At 40.0% G+C, this 22,681-nt stretch overlaps 1 protein-coding gene and 1 long non-coding RNA gene across 6 annotated transcripts in view; one reads left to right on the forward strand and one right to left on the reverse strand.

Moving 5' to 3' along the window:
• The window catches only part of LOC108002049 (uncharacterized), an 83,513-nt gene that overhangs the window by 58,221 nt on the left and 2,611 nt on the right, over positions 1-22,681 (forward strand). For both annotated transcript variants that reach the window (XR_003698682.2, XR_009833433.1), the window contains one exon: positions 21,146-21,409. This is a non-coding gene — a long non-coding RNA (uncharacterized LOC108002049). The remainder of the gene's footprint in view (positions 1-21,145; positions 21,410-22,681) is intronic.
• LOC108002046 (glutamate receptor ionotropic, kainate 2) overlaps positions 1-22,681 on the reverse strand; it is a 191,366-nt gene that overhangs the window by 30,382 nt on the left and 138,303 nt on the right. For all 4 annotated transcript variants that reach the window (XM_017063419.3, XM_062087170.1, XM_062087169.1 and 1 more), the window contains exons 6-7: positions 12,215-12,356; positions 1,212-1,379 (exon numbers count right to left, since the gene is read on the reverse strand). In XM_017063419.3, coding sequence (XP_016918908.2) covers positions 1,212-1,379; positions 12,215-12,356 — 310 coding nt within the window. The remainder of the gene's footprint in view (positions 1-1,211; positions 1,380-12,214; positions 12,357-22,681) is intronic.

Raw genomic sequence — 22,681 nt, forward strand, 5'->3', positions numbered from 1 at the left:
AATCGAATTCGAAAATTCAATTGTCATTTCATCTTACCGATACTTCCACTCTTCTTGTACAACATCCCCTTGTACACTTTACGAGAAACTCAATTTCCCAACCGACGCCAACCTTTCAACGCGTAATATCGTATTACAATATATATATATATATATTCGAAAGATCCAATCGACTTATTCCCGGTCAAATGTGAGCGAGGAGGGAAGGGGGTGCAAGTGGCCCGTCTCGAAGAAGGATCGATGCTGGTGTCAAGCGCGGTTTGCGCGAAGAATGTGAAATTAGAGCGTTATTATAGAGATATTACATAGGTTTGGTGTAAAGCGGGCAGCGGCAGTTTCGATTCGCGATCTTCTCATTTGCATGCATACGGGCGGGCCTGATGAGTTCGCGTAGGCTCGTTTAACGAGAAAATTACATCGACACCGCAACCCTGTAACCGTTAAAATCCTTCGCGTTGACGACGTGTCGCGGCGCTAATTAAGTTCGCACGCGTGCAAATTTTGCGCTTCCGTTCCGCGGAGAAAACAAACAAACCCCTCCCCGAGAATGTCGAATCTCTGCGCTTCTGTTAATTCTGTTTGAGAGGGAATTAAAATCGGTAATATCGCGCCTTAAAATAAAACCGAAAATTAATAAGGGAGTGTTTGAATAAGGAGAAAATATGAATTTTTGCAGTTTGTTGTATTTCAAACGAATTTTTAAAATTTAAAAGGTTTAAAGAAAAAAGAACGAACGAAATCCGATTCTATATGCGTTGAATATTGTTCATAAAGAATCATTAATGTCGTTCGGAATAAGATTACGTCTAATGAGAAACTTTTCAAACACTTTCTTCAATTTTATATGATGAATCGTACGAGATTAAAGAAGCTCGGATCTGCAAATGTAATTTATTAAGATTAAATCGTCGTTAAATTCAAATAGACGTAATACGTACGTTATATCGAACAGAGGAGATCGTTTATATAATTACTAACATCATATTTCAATAATTTAACTATAATAGGAAGTAATAAATTAATGATAGAAACTGATTTGATAAAAATTGAATAACCATGGAAATTAGTTTTAACGCGAATTCGAGAGGGAGGCGCGTGGAATATGATATACCTGGAATATTCGAAAATCAGTAACACGGTTAATCGCAACGACTGTGTCTAATTAATAGGTAATATGAAGCGACGTGCATGTATATAATATTTCATCCTACCTTGTTGGAGCTCTGCCCCATATCGAGCTCACGATTATAACGCTTCTCCCCGTAGATCCAATCTTGCACGACTTTTTGTATATCCTGTTTCTCCGGGTCCACTAATCGAAAGGCAGTGATATTGGTCCCGCCGTGCTTGAATTCCTCGAGATCGACGCTGTGTAGATCCTGCACAAGGAATTCAGTTCACTTTATGAATTTCTCCAATCGATCGATTGCCCCCCCGACCTTTTTTTTTTGCACGCTGTTCGGCCAAGAATTTTTTATTATCATCGCGCTACGAACGTTTAATATCACGACGTCCATCGACGTTTATCAGAAATACTGAGATTTATAGAACGCTCTATATGTATCCGGGAATGGAAAAAAATTGTCGTATATCTTGCACATCGAATTATTGGTTTGAAAACGAAGGCAATTTATGTGGAACGTTTTTATATCATATGGAGGGAAAAAAAGAATAATTGTCTGAAGGTAAAAATTAACATTGACCTTAAAAAAAATATAAATTGTTTTGGAAGAACGGAATTTTATATATACAAAAGTCGTGATTAATTCTAGAAAAATTTCCAAAAAATTTCTTTTTTCCCCCCATTTCGCTATCCGCATACAAGTCCCGAAATACCGTGAAAATTTAAAGTTTTTCTAAAGAGAAATAGAAAGATAATGCATCAGCAGAGACGCTTAAAAACAACGCGCATAACCATAAATTTTCAAGGGAGCGCAAAGCGAATCTTTAAGTTATCCACGTGCAAAAATAGCCGAGCGATCACCATAGACGATCCTCGGCCGACGATTGAATCGGCTTTCTCGCCGATGGTAGTCGAAACCGTGAGCTCGTCTCCGAGGACAGATATTACTTGGACGCGCGCCGCGTCGCCTATCAACGGAAATAGAGATATCTCGTGATGCAAGGAATGGGGAGAGCGGTTTCTCCGCCTCTAAAGCTATCTACATCGTGGTGGTAGCGAGCGTGATTTAAAGTCGGTTCATCCTCAAAGCGCAACTCCGCCGCCGTTTACCTTTTCGAATGCTCAAGCAGCCAGCCACAGCCATTTATTATCCTTTGTCCTGTGTCCCATGCTCGGGATAGATAAGTTTCCCTATCCGCTGTCCCTTACAATCGAACAGCCTAGCGATACACGCGAGCCCGATCGATCCGCAAGGTGATCGATCATCGCCTCGCCTCCAAGGATGTTCCTTCGCGTCGCGATATTGCTTCTGGCGATACACGACTCTTCCTCTTCTTCGCCCCGGTCAATAAAGGATTTACAAAGATTTCGTCGAATACGGTCTTTCGTATCTGAATCGGTTGGAGAAGAATCTTATTGCGAAGAAAAAGAAAATGGAAGATTTTTATTTTGTACTGGATTAAAACGATTGCGTACGATCGATTTCGTCCACGATTATGCGAGCTACTCCCTAGAATTACATTCTAAATCTTGCTATACGTCAGGGGAATAGCCTCCATTGTCAAGCAACAATGCTTTAACCACGACACACGACTTTCAGCAGACGTCCATGACAAATTTTCTCCCCATAACCTAACCTCAACGCCTGCTAACTTCACGCCTCTAACGGCATAACCTCAGAATTATTAGAGCTTGAACTAACTAAAGAACCATTAACCATTCTATGGATAATTTAATCTCCTCCCCCGTTTAATCCGGACGATTAAAAAACAAGGCAAAGATTCGTGGAGAAGAGAGCGAGTCGAAGCTCGAGCGAATTAACGTCGGTCTACGAAGTCCACCGATTCTGGACGCGGAATTATGACAGGATGGATGCGCAGACACGGTCTCGCATTTCCAAGCTACAAATTTCATCCTGACCCACCGAATCCTACGACGCCGACGTATTATCGCATCCTGCTGGTCATTACGGTTATTATGCCTGTTACGGCTATGATGATTGTTATCGTCGTTATATATATAATACCGGTTCCCATTAAGCTTCTTATTACGAACGCTTCGAGAAACGTAACGTCAACCCATCAACTCTTGACTCCTTATTACCGTCGAGTCATTTAATTCATAATTCACTCCTCTTATTCCATTTTTTCTCAATTTTAAAGATTCGATTACGTGGTGCAAATCGGTTTCCATTATCGATTAATGAAATTAATTTTTTTTTTTTTAAGATATACGCTTAATAAGTTGATATCGATAAAATTGGAAACCGGAGAATCTTATCTTGAAGAATAGAATCGCTGTCTGTTTTTCTTATTTTATTTCAATCGTGATAAACGAACGGTGTAGAGAGATACAAATTATGATTCGATTATTTAATTACGTGTTATTTAACTACGTATTTATCGATTAATTGAATTATTTGATCGGTGTTATGTATTATTTTTCTTTGTATTAATACCTCTTCAAAATAAACGAGTCTATTGTTCCGATGCAAATCGTTTCATAATATAACACGATATAATATATACATAAAATCAATTTTCGTAACACAGTTTGTGATTCTTTGCGTGATCAAAGTAATATTCAACGTTTTACTCGAATTGACGTATCGCCCGCCGATTTAAGCGCTTTATTTATTTATATTTTTTTATCGCAGTATTGAAAAATAATTATTGGCACGATTCGCTCAATTTAAACGTTTAAAATTTTTAGATACTTCGTTCCGCGATATTCGTTTTCGGATGATATTCAATAAGATATTTATCATGGAACATACAAGCTAATCGTAATTACCTAATAAATTAATTCGTAACGTCAAAGAGCACGCTTTCGAGCCGAATTAATCGAAATGTAATCAATGTATTCGTGCCAACGTGTGCTCTCTTCTCCTTCTCATTGTCATCGCGATGATTAGACCCCGATATAATAGAATCACCATGACTTTGTCGATAATATATATTGGTGTATAATACACGATACTGTGTTCAATGGACCCGTCATCAAAGCGCGATTACAGCTCATTGCACGAAACTTATTTACGCCAAGGGTTTCGATTATTAATCCATTACACGTAGCGCAGCATCGTTTAACAACCTTTGTCCACCGTTTCTCATCGTGCTTTCCAAAGCCTCGTTACGAAATATATATACCCGATCCGCGTGTTGTAACAGAATAAAGGAGGAACGACGAATTCGTTTATATATCTCTCGTTAAATAAAAATAAATTCTTCTATAATAAGAAAATAACCATCTCTCGAAAGACAATAATTAATCTAATCGCCTCGTCTCCACCGCCAAGTATCCACTCGTTGTTCAATTATAATCGTTTTATTATTCCCTGATCGACGGATAATGAACTGAATTTCGCATAATTGTTCCCTAATCGGCAGAGGACGAGCTCAAATTTCAGCGAAATGTCAGCGATATGAAGTTGCAATTTCAATGGATCAAAATAATGGAACATCGATCATCCGATTTAACGAAAACGTGGGACGAGATCCGCTTCATTGGTGGAAAAATTCAAATAATTGTTTCGAAACAGATATACGCATACTCGTTACCGTATAATCGAACAGAAGTAGGACAATTGTTTGGCTTAATTTCTCCACTCCTGGTATCCTGGTATCTCGAACGCAATAACGTAATGCAACACGAGTATGCAAATTCAACGTCTCGTAAATATAGCTACGCCTGACTCTAACTAAACGAGTTGTAACGTAAAAAAGAAAAAAAAAAGTGATATTTCCTGGGGCGGAATTGGTTTTCAAAGCGTCGTTCAAGGCCCGATTCACAGACGCGGAACCGTCATTCGACGCGACTAAATAGCACCGAAACCGTGACAAACGAAGAAAGGGGCGTGTTCCATGGGTAAAGTTTTCACGCGAGCCGTGTATGAAAAGGATACCAAGGATGCGACTGTCGAGCGAACGTCGACGATCGATAGCTATCGTTCCCCTTGATTTACACCGACCCACGCGTATCACATACGTAATTCCCGCTTTTCTTGCCGCGAGACATCCTCACGGGTTAGATAAAAATGCCGCGTACACGGTTTGAATGCGAAACGCCGTGTTCTCGCGACGCGACGTGATGTCGTTGACGAAAAAAAAAAAAAAAAGAAAAGGAACGTTTCGATGGTTGTATTGCATATTACATACTCGTACATAAATTTACTTAATATTTTTGATCTATCTTGGTTGAATTTTTAGTTTTTTTTTTGGACTTTATAGACCTGATGTCCTAATCTCGATACAAGGAAGGTAGATTCGATACTCGATAAACGAATTAATATTTCTGATGTAAAGTAGATATAGGAAAAATCAACGACGAGGCAGTAACTCGTTATATTCTCGTGCGAGAAGAACAACGAGGTGTCGAGTTGGAAAATAAAAAATTGCTTTAATAAATTCCGTAAATGGCGAACGAGTCGGAAGTTGTTCTCTGTCATGAATTTTCCGTTTGAATTAACGGCCGCGTAAATTTGCCCCGGTGGATTTTTATTGGAGTGGCCGCTGTGATAATAAAGATCCCCTGGTATAATAAAGGGCAATTAAATTCATTTTTTATTTATTTATTTATTTATTTTTTCAAGCATTTTACATGGAGCACTCGACTCGATGACCCCGAAACATGGTTGATTAGAGAGAAAATAAACGAGTTACTAATGAAGAGGCAAATTTCTGGCGAAAACGAAGTATCCTCTAATTGAAAAACAACCTATCGAAAGTCGCGTTTTTTCGTTCAACTTTATTTCGTTTTACGTTCAATCAACGTCGAAAAAAGGAAAAAATATACTCTCGATTCCAATTAATCATTGGAATCGTGATTAATACAGAAATTTATTCCAAGTAAATGAGAATCTTCGATGATATATAACAATTCCTATCCCCCTCTTCCTCCTCTCCCCCCATAAATTTATCGTTCGACGAACATCGAATATATAACTCGATCACCCCATTGAAATTGAATACTATCGTCTTCCTTAATAGACTTTGTCGATCTACCTACCCAATAATTAGAATTTCATTAATTCTGTTTATCGTTAGGTAACGACTGCTGTCACCTGAAACGTTCATTCGTTTCCTCGAAGGAGATCAGGTTGATGGATGAAGATCCATGTTAAAAGACCAGTTAAAGGATATAAATGAGAAGAAATAGGTTCAGGAGACGTTCCCATCGTAGGCAACGTTTTATTCGGCCATTCGAGCGTATTCCCGATATTCGTCATAATTAATTTCTTTGCTGTCCCCCGCGAGATGGAATGATACGGCCGTTTCGTGATTTCGAATTTTTTTTATAACTTTTAAATTAATACCGAATACCACTTTGAACCGATCTTTCTTTCGTGACGGTCCTTTTGAAGGAAAAATACGCGACGCACTCGTGGGAATTAACTCCTCCATCGAGTATTATCTGGCTCGAGTTAAACGATTTAACGAATCACGAATTACCGTTCGATTTTCATTCCCCTTTGATCTATGTTACACGATATTATCAACGCGACGAGAAAAGAGAAATTTATTCGACGCTGTGAACTTGCGTTTGACAATCTCGTTGTTTATAAATGGGATCCAATTTTAATAGCGTTCGATGGGAATATCGGGAACGAGAATCGTATCAAACTTCGATTAAATTTTTTAATATCGGAATGTATCTCGCGTCCCTTAGTTTTCCCTTGATCGGAAAATATTTAACATTTAATATTATTATTACCACTCGATATTCGATAGAAAGTATATCAAAGGCTCTAGAATTTTTTAACTCTAAATCTACTCGATCTCGTGGCAATTATTTCTCTCCTATTTATCCATCGTGTCTACAAAACACGCCTGCACAACGGTTAATCCACTCAGTCGACAGTGGACAACGAGACGCTATTTTTCCACCACCGCTGGGACCAATCCGTGGAATAATTAAAATTAGTCACCTTCTCCCTATTTTTGATTAATTTTTTTCCCTAAATCGAGCACGACGAGAAATGACATCGTAAATCTGGATCTATTCCTAAATATATATCTTCCTAAATAACGAGTTCACAGACGTGACAACCGCGTTAAACTGTCTAACTACTCGATCGTTATCGATCGGTATCGCTTGTCGAACGCGTCGAGGCTCGAGTGGTGTTATAGATGGAACAAGATCGACTCGTTTCTCCTCCTACTCTCGCGACAAATTATGCGATTACGGGTACGTTTATTACTGGTCGGCAAACGAGCAAAACGGCGTAAGAAAAAAAATCGATGGCCAGAAAAGGGTTGCTCCCTTGAAAGCCGTGACAAATCTTCGTCCCTTGTTCGGTGAACCCGAATCACCCCCGGAGGGTTAGAGGCATGGAAAGAACGTACAGGCCTCGGCCTGTCTGAACAAATACGGTCTCTAATTTACATTTTAATGGATCTAAATTGAAATCTGTTGGACGCTAGGCTTAAGATAAATCGTCGGGGAGGTTACTCAGGCTATTTACTTTTTATCCTTGGTTTGCTGACTGGCGTGACCATGTTCATGTCTGATTTCTTTCTTTCTTTTTTTTTTTTTTAAAAGTTGTTCTTTCGAACGCGTGTCGAGGATATAATTATCAGGTAAGCAGGTGAAAGATGCAGGGAATATTAGGAAAAAAGATTTTAATTTCTCGATGGGAAAAAAGATTATGATTTTGTGTGAAAGTGTATGATTTAAGATAAATGGAAATTCATAGCGTGTTTATTTTTTATCGAACGTTTGTCATTATGTCTCAGGAATGTTATTATGATTCGTTCTTAAAGTAATTGACTATCAACGATTAATGATTTAAACATTACGTAGTTGGTATGCATTAATGTTTAGTAAGTTTCTGACAGCGTTATAGTAATTTATTAATAAGCCGCAGAGGAAGTTCGATAGGGCATTCAATGTTTAACAAGTTTCTAGTTTGCACGTTTTAATGAATTCTAATAATTAACAACCTCTGATATTATAAATTGTCGATAAAATTTTCTATATAGCACGATCTTTAAAGCGTCGTATCAAACGTACTGAATCGATTATACTCTCGCAACTTTTAATTACGTTGTTAATTATCTTATCTTTAAAATGTCAATCCTCTCTCTGGATGAGGATAGGACGAAATAGAACAGAAGATCGATAAAAATTAAAAGTTTTGCATTGGAAGTTTTAGAAAAATTGAAGAAGAAGGGAAAAACTTAGAAAAAAGTGATAAAAGTATTCTCGGTGAAAAAAACTTTTCGAGTATAAAATAATTATATACCGTTTGCTTGTTTTCGAGTTCGATGTCATCTGCAATTACCGGTTCTGAAAATGACCGGTGACGAGAGTAATTAAACGAGGGGAATATTCACGCGATATTAATTGCAATTAAAAGCATAAAATCAGCGGCAGGCACGGATAAACATAATTTGCCGATTCTTATAACTCAGCGAGACGACTTATATACATCGGCGATTATTCAACCGGGTCAGCGATACCTCGAAGAAGCCCGACTAACCGTGGACAACGATAAATTGCTAATTACTTCGGAACGGCTCTCACCCTCGACTACGACGAAAGCCCAGAAAATCTCTTCTCCCTTGGCTAAGCGTTTTTCACGGAGAATTGGATAAAGCTGAGCGAAAGCGATATTTTTGAAGCGTTAAAAACGTCAAGATAAATTGTAAATAATTTCTCTGGCCTATCTACTTATCAATTAAAACATACAATTACTTATAACGTAACAAATAATACCGAGGAACGAAAATAATTAAATTGTTCTATAAAATTAACAAGGAAACAAACAAACAAAAATTTCGAGCAGAAAGAAGAGAAGCCTCCTCGAGATCAAATTTTCTCAGATAAAATAAAATCCAGATTCATGGCCAAAATGCTACACCAGTCGACGATTAATATTATTATTATCCTTGTACATCCATATCGTCGTACATAACTGGAACGTTTCGCAACCTCGTCTCTGCGGTTCTTCGCTCCAGAACAGAAGATCCAGTCCGATCTCTCGATCGATGGCCTTCGAAATGGATGGATCGAAATCATTTGGCACGCAGGCCGGATAAACAAGATATCCGTCTTCATTTAGCGTAACGCAAGTTATTTATGGGAGCGATGCTGATAAATGCGCGCGGCACGAATAAGAAATACCCTTGAGCGAACGAATTTTCCAATTACAACGAGCGACCCGCGAGAAACTAACCGCATCGGGAGAAATAATTCCTGGACGTGGTGGTGTAGCGTGGCCACGAGGACTCAGCGGAGAGCTGTTCTCCCGCCGCCGACTCTTTTATCCCTCATTTCTGATCGCGGCGTGAATCATTTTCTAAAGGCATCCACCGAATAATTGCGATCCCAACCTCGTGGGGGGACGAGGAGAGCCACAAATTGCCCCCTGTATTACGAGTAATTTATAATTATAAGCCACAAGGCGAACAATCTGCGCCGCCTGTTTTTCGACGCGCAACCTGTTATTTCAAGCTCTACTAAATACTTCTAGAACGACGGAGGAAAAGGAAATAGCTGCTGAAACTAACCGCGACTTATTTTTATGCCGCGTCCACACTGCCACGAGAGCCGATAATTTTTCACGAGTTTAATAATTTTTCTGCGAGAAACGAGATTCAACGTTTAAAATAGAGAAAAGTTTTCCACTACGCGCGCGTTCTACTTGCGAATTTTCTCACTGGACAATCGTTTGTACGTTTTTCCTACGTATGATAAAAAGATATGTCGATTATCGGAAATCCCGTTCGATTTTTGACACCGCATCGAGCAGCGAAAGTTTCGTTTCGATCGATGTGAACGAAGCATTACATCGCGCGAAAGTGAATGGGAAAGGAGAAGGGATGCACAGAAGAGGTCGTTCGGATGATCGAATTCGAACGTGTCTCTTATCCAATTAAGCGTTTCCTTTTGATTCAACTGCGTTTAATATCAGTCAACTCGATACTGGACAATTAAGGAATGATAGGATGTAATCAAACGATGATAACGCGACGATGAATGCCGGTTTAAAACGAGATAGAAACTATTAAGTACGTGAGATCGCGTATGATGATATCGTTTCGGGAGAATTGATGACTTTCGTTATGTTCTACCATAAATCGTTGATCGCACTTTTACACGCGCGCTTCCTCGTCTTCTCCTCTCGATTCAAAAGATAGGGCTCGTCGAGCAACCGCGCTTTTCACCGGTAATTACGGAAGATGAAGTAATTCAGTAAACCCGGCTAGCAATATCTTTTTGTCGAAGGGATCTCCGTAAAATCTTCTCTCGCTTTTCTCAATTTATCACAATGCGTTATTTTATTGCGAGAGAACAAGTTGATTAACTTATACGAGTTTGAAAAATAGTAGACACGCTTTTTACCATTCTAATGGATCTAATGAGAATTATTAACTTATCTCTCGTTGTCTCGCCTCGAGAATATCATCGAAACGATCGTCTATAAATATTCGAGGATGATTTTGAAAAGGGAGCAAAACCTCGAGAGAAACTTTGATCGGCAAGGAAAGATTCCTGTACAATTCCTATCTCGCAAACTGGGGAAACTAGTAGTAGTGGTGGTAATAGAATCTCGCGACACGGTATGTCGATTCGACGCGTCATCCATCTCTGGAAAATTTTATTCCCTTGCCCCGTTGCCTCTCAGTTACGCGCCATTGGGAGCGAGAAAAGTTTCGTAAGAAGGAATATATCGTCGATATAGGGAGCGACGATCGGTGCTGCCTCCAGCCATTTCTTGGCCAACACGTACCGATCATTTCACTCCTCGCGTACAATTTTCCCTTCCGTACAATCCGAGTCAACTAGAAACCCGTGCAAACTACCCGAGAAACCTTCAGGATATTCCCTTTCTCTCGAGCAACTGCAAAGAGGATAGAGGGTCTCTCACGTGCATTAATGCAGGAACGTGATCGAGGAAATCGAACGGGGGAATCGTGTTCCGTGTAAACACACACGCGATCACCTACAACACGACCTCTCTCTCTCTCTCTCTCTTTCTCTTTGGAACTTTAAAAATGTGGAAAAATGCAGGCGTTTCGCCTCCAATTCTCAACGTAGCGCAATCTCTTTTGTTTGTTAAGTCCGTGTCTTACGTCTTAGCTTTATTTCCCTTTTTCTCGGCCAGTCAATGTGTAAGGGGAAGCGAAACGAAAGGGAGGAGGACCGTTAAGTAGCAGCGAGAAGTCTGTGATTACTCTAACGATCCCTCTGATAGTTGGTTTTCAGGAAAATTAGAGAGAGATCTTTTGAGGATTAGCGCCGACAGGAAACGAGACATCAGTAGTGTTACGGTAATGATAATTATTCCGGTGTGGAAGTGCTACGTGTTTGGAGTAGTATTCGTTCCACGGATAACCTCGGACTTTTTCACAGGTTCGGAACGAAATATAAATGAAAAATAAATTCCACGTCGAATATCTGTTCATCGGTCAGAAATTTAAAATCGTTTCAAACATTTCAGAAATCGATCGGAAAATTACGTGCATATTTTCGAACGAGGGGAAAGCTGGGCGAGATTTTTTTACCCGAGAGAACGAAATTTCGCGAAATTCGCAGCGATACAATAGATCATTGCAAAGCTCGGTAAAACACGAAAACACGTGTACAGGGTAAATGATAAAGGCGGGCAACCCATCTCTCTCCCCCCCTCTCTCCTCTCGCGTGTCCGCGCTCTCTCATTTTCCTCGATTGTGAAAGAACAAGCCGCGCAATTCAGGTTTAACAAAACGCGACCACGTTCATCGCGCGGCTCCCTCAAAGTTCCATTAAACAAGGGATCAGGGCGGTGTAAAACTCGTGTGGAGCATTTTTACAGAAGTCGATTCCTTCATAACTTTCCTCGACTCCCGTTTACCTCGGTTTATCGATTCCAATCACGAACGCCACCGCCCCCGCTCGAAAATCACGAGGAAAATTCGAGCGATGGCGAAACGAGGCGACCCCGCGAAAATTAGTTTATACGCGTAACCCGCGTGACAGTTCCAATTTCGGGGGTGGTCGGTCGGCGGTGGGTGGTAATAGCGGTTGATTTTCCAGTTGTTGGGAGAAAAGCGTACGTGACACAGGAGCCAGACATTAATTGCATTCTCATTTAATTAAAGGACTCACCAGAGAGGTGATGAGGTAGCTGTGATAGTCGCTCATCATCCCTATTTGCTGCGCCTGCTTCAACACGTCGTAAATCCTCTCCGTGGAGCAATCCAGTACAATGTGCGACTCGGCCGAGTTCTTTATCTGCTTCAGCAGCGGCCTGAAAACAGAAAGGGGAGGCACTAGGGTTACGTAACATTTTATTTTATTCCTTTCACCGCGTCTCGCCGGATACACGTCGTTGTTGATTTCCGCTATTAAGCGTCCTACCGGGGTTTCCAGACATATTTTTACTCTTCTTCTTCTTCTTTTTTCCTTTTTCCCCTTCCTTTTTCCACGCAGTTCAAGATATTACGTAATTTTCGAAACATGATGTTTCCGAGAAAACGATGATATTACGTCGTTTCGAGGGAGGAAGGGGTTGATAGAATATTCTATTGTATTCTCGTTCCCGGGATCCGTATAAGAGGGAGACGCGTTTCGTGTTTGCATAAATCAGGATAAAGATACACATTTTTCTTCTTCTTCTTTCTTTTTTTTTTCTCTCGATGTTTCAATGGCCATCGAAGATCATCGACAAGATGGAATCGCATTCGGAAATATATTTTTATCGAGGGAAAGACGAAAATCGGGCTTAATCGGGAATCGGGCAATTGACCCGTTGGCAAACCAAGTTTTCACGCATTCGTTCGCAACGGGCCGCCACGGGATCGGGATAACTTCCAATTCCGGACCCCACGTACACTTGTGATCAAAATTTCATATCTCGAGTATCCTCTTTCCGACCTTCCGCTCGCCTCCGCTCATCCAATATGCACGATAATGCGAATCTCCTTATGCGCCCTGTGCAACTTGGACTGCCGTTCATTGCGCGAATTTTTCATGGGCCGCTGTATAATTCAGAGGGAAAGTCTCTTTCATTCGCCGTTCCAGAGCACCAGCGATGCCCACCACCGACTTTTCGTCGAATCTTTCATACGACAATGAAAACGCGAAACGTTGGGAAACATTTCGTTACGTGCGTAGCGATGAAATACCGGCACAACGAATCGAAACTCGAATTCCGAGGGTAAGCTCAAGAAAGGAATATTTCAAATTCTTCCATCCGAGATTATAAAATCCAACGTTTCGAGTCTCGGTTTAAAGCAGAAGTGTTTGTTATCCGTTCACTTTTTCGTGGTGACAAGTTCGTTATATTTCTCAAAAAGCTGGTGGTGATACAGTTCATCTCATCGCTAGTTAAATAAAAAAGGAAGAAGAAAGAAGAGCGGAGGGAATGTAAAAGCGCGGTTTTTATGGGGTGGAAAGTGTAGGACGGAGAATAGTTCATGATTGGCTGAATTTATAGGGGTGTATCGCGGCCTCGTGGGGCAATGCAAAGTGGTAAGCAAGATCTATTAGGTTGTGAGATGTAGCATCCGAGAGCGTTTTACGACCCAAACTGCTCCTTTGTGCGATTCGTGACCTATTAATACGGCCATTAAAAAGTTTGAATAAGAATGATAAATCAGAGGTTGAAGAGGTTTCTTTGTGCCTGCTGGTATGTGCTCTTACATAATCTTATAAAATTTCGTAGAATTATGGTGGAGAACGACGGCGACATTACGATGTCTCGTTCAAAGAATGATTTAAATTTGTACGATATTGTTCTCGAGTATTTTTTCTTTTCCTTTTCCTTTTTTTTTTAACTATAGAAGCATAAATTATAGAATTACAGAAAAATGAACGTTGGAAATTATTTGCTCGCGTTGTTACGAGATTGTAAAATAAATGTACACAAAATAAGGTGTATTAAACGATTTCGAAATTTCGTATGCATATAATATTCATCGAAATATCTGGTAAATGTATTTCGTTATTTTTTCCCTCTTTGATAGAGTAGCTATGCAATAACGTAAATACTGTTTTTCATCGTAATTCGATACAGTGCAATTACTTGCAAACTCTCCAATCATGTGGAAAATAGGAGATGATTGAACTTTTTGCGAAGTTATTCGTTGGTCGTTAAATACGAAGATGGATATGTAATAATCTGTAATAAAAACTGAACGTATCCTGTATACATCTCCTGTCTATTTATTTGCGTTTGTTTCCTGTTGTTGAGTATTTTTCAGCCGAAACGAGATACCGGCAATGTTACGATAATGTATGATTATAATAATGGTTAATTAAAGGATGAAAGATAAACGTTGAAAAATTATTCTTCGAGATATAAGATATCTTTCTTTTATTTTCAATTAACAAATCTATCGTTATTTAGTGATTTTTTTAGAACGTTTATATTTCAAGAATTGAATAATCTCGTGCAATTGAGAGATTAGAAACAATAGCTGTCGATTTTCAATTTTAAAGCATTGTTTCATATATGATAAATCTGACGGAAATACATTTCGTACAAATGTTTCCAATTTTGTACAATAGTAGTTTCTGCAATAATGTGATTTCTCTCGCGAGGGCCATAGAAGTTTCAAAAGCTTTATAAAAATTCGTTATTATTGTTTACGCGAGTTCCATTGTTGGGAAAAATGTCCAAAGCCTCGGAAAAATGTGAAATGATAATAAAGAATTTTCAAGCAGGTTTTTTTCCGTCGCTTTGTAACCCCGTAAAAATATTGTCAGAAGAAACAAACGCATAACCGATGAGATAATGTATTTTGTCGTGACGTTTGACTACGAGTCAAAAATATTTGTGAATTGTTTTCTTTCACGTTAAAATTCTAACGTGTATATAAAATGTAGGCTTGACGTTGAATATATATATATATTATAATTATATGATTCGATTCAGTGTAATATTCTCCAGATTGAAAACGAATAAAATAAACTTCCATGATATGTATTTGCGCAATCTTGTTTGTTATCAATTCAATATGAATATTTTAATAATTCTATAAATCTGGGTAATTGCAAAATGGATTTTCAAAAATTCAAGTTTAATAATAAATACTCGTATAGTTCATTAATATCATAAAATTTACGGTTTGTTAATTTTGATGCGTATCATGAATTATTCGTTGATATTTCGAATCAAGAGATTGTCATACTGCATTACTATATTTAATATTGTTTCTCGTTTTATGAATCGTACCTTACTTCATCTCGACTCTAAATCACGACTCTAAATCTTCAAAAATCTCCTCCTTTCCTCCTCCTTGATAAACGAGGAATCTCTTTTATTCATTTCAATCAAAAATCTATTTCACGTCTTCTTACCCAAGCATTCCAGAGTTAGACATTAACTTTTTAAAAAAGTAGCTAATTAAAAATTTCGTTCATTCGTAGCTATTATAATCGACCCATTTCTCGTATAATCTCGGCCATTTGCCACTACAATTATTCACTGCAATTATTATTATCGTTTTGAACGAATTATTGAAGTAACTTACGAAAGTAAATTTTCCCCATCACCGAATGAAACCGTGTAAATAAACCGTGAAATCTCCCAACCGACGAAAAAATATAATTGATTCGAACGCCACAAGCAACGCCTTTCTAATCACTTCTTAAAACCGATCACTCACGAATCACGCGAATTCCTTTTGATTCGTCCACCGTATCCCACAACCTGAAAACGCAATACTACACGAGAAAGAAAGAGAGAGAGAGAGAGAGAGAGAGAGAGAGAGAGAGAGAGAGAGAGAGAGAGAGAAAGAAAGAGAGAGAGAGAACTTAAGAAATTCCCTTTGAACCGTGTACGTGGGCCGTCAATTAGCCGGTGTCACGACGCGGTGTTACGCTTTAAAAATGCACGTCCACTTTGTGCACGCTGCGCTCGTTTAAGCATCGAGTCCAACGTCGTCCTCTTTTCCTTATTCAACAGCGGTTTCACGCTATCCTGGTGGAATTGTCGCCAACCCCGTGCGCGTACAGCCACTCCTGTGTCTCTCCGCGGAGTCACCCTGGCGCCGGCCTGACTATTGACTTCCTTTCTTCCTTTCTTTTTTTTTTCGTTTTTTAGAATTTCCCCTGGAATCCAGTTCTCCGAAGAGAAGCTGCCAAATACCTCCGAAAACAGCCTCGAACAACACGCAACGGATCGTTTCGCTTTACAACGCGAATTCTCGTAAAACGACGCGTCCTCGGGAAACGAGCGAATCTCGGGATTCTTACACTCTCCCCTCCTCCTCGGTGGACCGATCGATTCTATCCAGACTGCAAACTTCTACGAGGGGAGGTAATCCAACATCGCGGGCGCCCAACTTGTTCCACGCGATACCCGAAGAACGCACGGCTAGATATAAAGTTTGCATCGAGAATGATAAGGGATCGATACGATTTTACGGAAGAGGAGAAACGGAGTTTACACAGGTTTTCGATGCACTTTCTCTCTCTCTCCCTTCTCGTCGTTCTTTCTCTCGATTCAGAGCTTCCACCCTTCTCCCTTTAACTTAATACTATCATCGAGAGCTTTAAGGAAAGGCTCGAACTAGGTCCTGCTACGGAGTGTAGCGGAGCCGAGCAACCTCTCTTATTTCTTTTCACAGTGTCTCCACTTCCCTTCCATCTATTTCTCTCTCCTCCTTCTCATCTTCTTCTTATTCTTTTTCTTTTCGGATACGTAGCTCTACCTTCTTCTGCCACTTTACTCGGCTCGTCACGGTTCTGGATGGCTTTCGAGATAGTCGTCCCTTCTGAGAGGATAGGCTGCCAACGAAAGATACCACCGCGGAGTCGTCGGCGACAGCAAGCAATTCTTAGAGAATTTTTTTAATCCGGATAGAGGAATCGACCGATAGTGAAAGAAGGATGATTATGCGAAAAATGAAATTTTTTTCTCATAATCGAAACGATAATTTTTTTTTTTTAGAAAATTGTCTTTTAGGAAATTAGTTTTGATTCGTTGGGATAATTAAAATTAGGTTTAACGAGAGAAGAAAGGTCAGTCCACATAATTACTTTCATTCGGTTATCTTTTCTCCCTTTATTCTCTTTTGTTGTTCCTTTTAGCTAATTAACCCTTGCACACATTGCTCTCTACCCTTTGTTCTCTCACGCAACCACGTTATCTTCTTTCTTTCCTTCTATTTTTGTTTCGTGATGAACTTATGTCTACAAAAAAAGAAAGGAAAGGAAAGGACGTATGTTCTTTACAAAAAAAAAATTTACCAAATTCATAATTGCTCACTTCCCACCACCATTTTGCTAGCTTCCAAAGTCATTCACCTAACATGAATCCAAATGAATCCACCGTACCTCGCTTTCACTAATTCCAACTCGGCACGAACTTCTTCGAATATCCCGAATTTGCACGAAATTTGCATCAGCATACATCACCTCGTTCGAACTCGTTCTACAAACCATTCTATCTGAAACTCGCATTAATTCGTTCCAATCCTTTTCAAGACTCCCGTCCGTCTTCTCACAAATCCAAGAAATCGATCAAACGAATCAACACAGGTTTAAAGGGTAAAAATGTAGCACACCCTTGAACTTGATCAATTCTTCGAAACACGCGTTTCATCGTTGGATAAATTTTCTCTCAAGAATCTTCCATTACGCCTCAATAACGATCACTCGCAATATCATCCCGTTTGCACTCGCCTGTTAATTGTCCTAACGTTATTCACGATGGCCATGAATTATTCACGAGCCACCACATTTCAATCATGCGTCGAGACACGAAACGTCGGGGGTTAGTATAGCACGGTATGAAACCGAGTATGGAAACGTGAGCTCTAACCGTGACGAAAACTCGGTCACGCAACTCGGTCCGACAATTCTCAAATTCATCCCGTGCTAAACTTGCCAAGAGCGAAGTTAAATTTCGCGCATATTCGTCCCCAGAAATTTCTCTCGTTCGAAAACAATCGTTAGGACGGATCCCCTTCTCTCAGAAACGAATTCTTCCGTTCTATATTTTTCTGTTTCGAGCTTTTGAAATTCCTTTTACTCACCCGTTACTCAACAGAAAGTTAAATTTCGCGCAAAACAGTCGTCGCAGCTTCCTTTCCTGTTCGAGGCGAATTCTTTCATGATGAAATCGACTGGTCGATGGGAAGCAAAACTTTCGAAATCTGGAATTTTCTTAGAAAAAAAATCGATCGTCGATTTAAAATTCGCGATTTGAAAAACTTATTGTCAAAAAAAAGAAAAAGTTAAATTTCCCGCGGAACAATCGCAACAATCCACCGTCTTTGGCGATGAAGTGGAAGTTTTCGAGGCGAATTCTTCTTTCGATATCGGGTCGCCTCCACTTTTCGGCGAAATCGATATTCGTCGATGGGAGGCAAAACTTGGGGAGGGCAGAGAGGAAATATAGAATTACGGCGGAGAATGGATCGTGCAATTTTACGTAATGGAAAACGGTGGAGTTGGAGCAACGTTTAATCGTCTTCGATTGTCGGCCACGCTTGATATACGATTCGTTGCGGCCACATTTAAACTTCTTCCATGTCTTCCGTTCTTTTTTAATGCGCTCTCACCGTCGCTGGAACTCGGCCATAAGTAGATTCGGCCATAAATTCGAGTGACCGAGTGAACGTCGGGGCTAACGTCGGGGCGTTGGTCAAATTCGGGAATTTTGGAATTTGTAATGTTGGTCCAGAGGTAGAGTAAATTTTTAATTTTTTTTTTTCCCCTTTTTTGCATTTTTTTCCTTTTTTTTTTTTTAAGTGAACCATCGTGTAAAATGCAATTTTCCATAATACAATTTTTCAATTTATGTTTGCAATATGTCAGTGAATATATTATGATACGATAAATTTAAACCGAGTTGGTTCTATCAGCAGAAATTCCGTTGCTTTATAATTCATCGCGCGTCACGATCCAATATTTACAATAATCCGAAACAATTTTCTGTCATATTTTTTTTTTTTTTTTTTTTTCTTTTTTATTCTTCCGTCACATACCGTTAAACACATTTCTCGATAAAGGACAGATGGAATACGTGATTAATTCGTCAATAATGGAGAGAGCGAAAATTGAATCCTATACCAATATTTCAAATCCCTACGTTATTTTATCAAACTATATATAGAAATACGATAACTATTCTCAAATCATTTTTCATTCGTTCGCCGTAATATTTTCACCTTGTCTTTAATATTTCATCGGAATTCAGATCCCTCCTCCCCCGATCATCGAAACTTCTATTATTTCCCGGAAATTCTCGTTCAATTCCAAATCGTCGCAAGAAAAACATCGATACACGGTCTGTATATTTCGTTCGAACGATCCGTTAAATGGTTGATAGTGTGGACGGTAATAAAACGTCGTCCAACTACAAAGAACTCTTTGGATTGACACGGAACAGGGGCGCAGAATCGAATAAAACACGACACAGAACTTCTCTCTCTCTCTCTCTCGTCGTTTAATTCCGTCCGATCGAGCGTTCAACAGTTTCGCGGTTTGGCATCGATCTGACTAGTCGAAGCGTTATCAACGTCCTCTCGAGACGGGCACGAAGGGCTCGACAATAGGAAGGACGCGGGCTTAATTATATCGAGGACGAAGAATCCCCGACAAGAGCGAGTGGATCCACTCGAATATTTTAGCGAAAACTTTCCGGTCTGGCCGTGAATCGATAGGAGGAGGGGGCGGGAAAAAAGGCCTCGAGACGAGGCGAGGCGAGTCGAGTTTGAATAGGAATCGCTTTGGAAACTGATTCATCGAGAATTCTCGAGGTCTACTTGCGACGGAAGTTGGAGGAAGTTGGTTTTTACGTATAAGGAGGAACGTGACCGATCCGATATTTTTTGGATTAAGCACTCTTGTCTGCCGCGAAGCGGTTTTTAGTTTACTCGTTTTGTTTTGGCAAAGTTTCCCTCCCTCGTTCTTTCTTTCGTCCAAACGTACAACGAGAAGTGGCTCTCGTGGATAAGTGATATGATCCTTCGTGGATTTAAATATCTCTTCAGTTGCGATTCATAAATGCGATTTTTGAATACCAGCGTTGTGATCATATTTCCGTTTAAAGTCTTTTCAGGGACATTGAACGAAAAAGACTTCAAGATGCCGTTTCCAGATTCCAATTCTAGAAAATCCTAAGTAACGTTAAAAATCTTGAGTTTAAAATCCGATCTAATCCGAATTATAAACTGTGAACGCGTGGAATCTCGCGGAGATTCTATTTGAACCGATTTCCATAATAATTTTATCCGCGATATTACAGGAAATTGTAAAAAAAAATCTAAACCCTGTTTCGTACTACGCATATGCACGTGGTAAAAGGCATTTATCGATCATTTCTCTCGAAAACGATTCGAAACGAACGATGAAGTTTATTTATCATCGAAAACGTACCTCCTATTTATTTTCAATTAACTCGTTTACCGAGAATTACCACGTCACGTACCATTAACGAACGTTCGCCTTCTTCCTCCATCGATACTCGTTTCCTCCCCGTTCGATGAACAGAGATATCGTCCTATCTTTCGAGTGAAATTTATGCAAAACTCCTCACCGGCTAAATGAGCCGGTACGAGATTATCGACTGGCGCTAGGGAGCAAGGAGCAAGTAGCCCCTCCAATATCGGCCGGATTCTCACGTGCATGTCTGGTGGAAACTTAATTTCCGCTTTCTGACGCCTGCTAAGAATGACCGCTTTACGTTATCGAGTCTTACGTTATGTGTGTGTATGTTGGCGCCAAGATTTAAATGCTGACTCTTAAGATTCCCGATTGCGAAGTAACGTTGTACGGTTGGAAATATCTGGCTCCAACGATTGAATATCGATTCTGACCGGAAACGAAGCCGTGCGAAAATCGCCGCGGAAATGAATCGGTGGATTGGTTTCTCGTCGCGTCTCGTGTCCTCGATGGATTTCATTAATTATTCCCGAATCGAAACGAAAATTTCTGTTTCTGATCTACTTTCGAGATGGAAGAATTTTATTGTTGATGCGTTTTCGAAGTTTATGAAATATTTCTTTTTTTCTTTTTAAGTCTGCTTTATCGTAGCATAAGTCCACTTTTGATCTCGATGAATCGAAACAAGGATTCTTTCGACAGAGGAACAACGGAGAGACTAATCGGATCGCACGTGAAATAAACCGGATGATTCGACGCTCTGGATTCCCGACAAACAAGGAAACACCGTCCCTGTTGTTTCCACGGGATGAACCGCTCACGGTTCCATCCAGCTGGCATTAATTGTCCTCGCTGGCCTCCCCTTGTTTCACCCTTCATCGACGCGACCGTTCCCAACGGAGTGGATAGAGGTTTCGACGCGAGACAACCGGATGGGGAAAATGAAAACAGTGGGACAGAGATAGGGTGAGTCCTAATCCTCGAGTAATCTTTGACTCGCTCAGAAATCAACGAAACATAGTTCACCGTTCGAGCTAACAGCTCTTCTATTTGTTACATACTTCACTACGTTCGCGTCGTCGTTCGATTTCCATTTCCAAATTTTCATTTCAAATCTATCGAACTTATCTGAATATTTTACGATAAGAAAAGAAAGAAAGAAGAAGATAATAAAAGAAGCAAGACCACACTTCAAGAGACGTTCAGAACTGGCGCAAGTCGGTGATCAAGCGGACAACCACTTTCTCCCTCTCGCTCGACTTCGCTTCGACCAACTCGCAATTCTTGACGCGAATAAAACCGCGAGAACCAGGCGAATAAAATCCCCTGGGCAAACGTTTCCGCGGCATGGAAAAGGGATATTTATCTTCCCGGTTCCCGGCCTGAAAGTTATGTAAGGAGAGGGAGAAAATTTTGTTCGCCAAAATTTGTTCCACGAGGGAGAGAGAGGGGAGCTCTTTTTATTATCGAACACGTACGTTCTCATCTTTACGTTCGTTCCAGAATCTTAATTCCGAGGGTCCCCGAATTTTCCATCCGAAACAAACAACGAACATCGTTTCTACTAGATCATCGCTATCCACCACGGATCTACTCGGGACGATGTTCTGCATGCTCGTAACTTTCGTGAGCCTCGAATCTTGCGCGCGATCACGTAACCGGATTCTTCTGTTTAGAGAGAACTCGAGATGGTGAAACGAATAGCGAAATTGCGGAATAGTGTTTTGAGCGAGATGGAATAATTTCGTTTAAGAAAGACGTTAGAGAACGTTCGTGAAGATGGCTGGAAATATTTTTTTCCTTTTTTTTTCTAACGTGAATATTTGCGAAGAAATCACTATCCTGTTTTTATCGAGTAGAACGAGTCGTACAGTCGATATCGAGAGATTCTAAACGAGAAGATTAAAGCTCCCGAAGTTCTTCGAAATTATCTCGAGTGCATACTTTCAACTTTATCTCTTTAAACTCTTTAAAGGTAATTATGATCACAGTCTATCCAGGTTATAATGAGCTGTATACAATTTTTAGTTATATATCTTTTAGCGAGTTTGCTCGACAAATCCTTTCTACAACACTCTACTTTGACGATATTCGTTTCAATCAATGTTCCCGAAGTTGGCGAGCTAGTTTCGATTGCATAGACCGGTCCGTGTATTTGCGAATGCAATTCGTAAAGTAATTAGATAGGCGGACTTCAAAGCACGTTACATGGAATTTTGATTTTCTCGTTAACACGAA

The sequence above is a fragment of the Apis cerana genome, linkage group LG1 (genome assembly GCF_029169275.1).
Source record: "Apis cerana isolate GH-2021 linkage group LG1, AcerK_1.0, whole genome shotgun sequence".
Lineage (NCBI taxonomy): Eukaryota > Metazoa > Arthropoda > Insecta > Hymenoptera > Apidae > Apis > Apis cerana.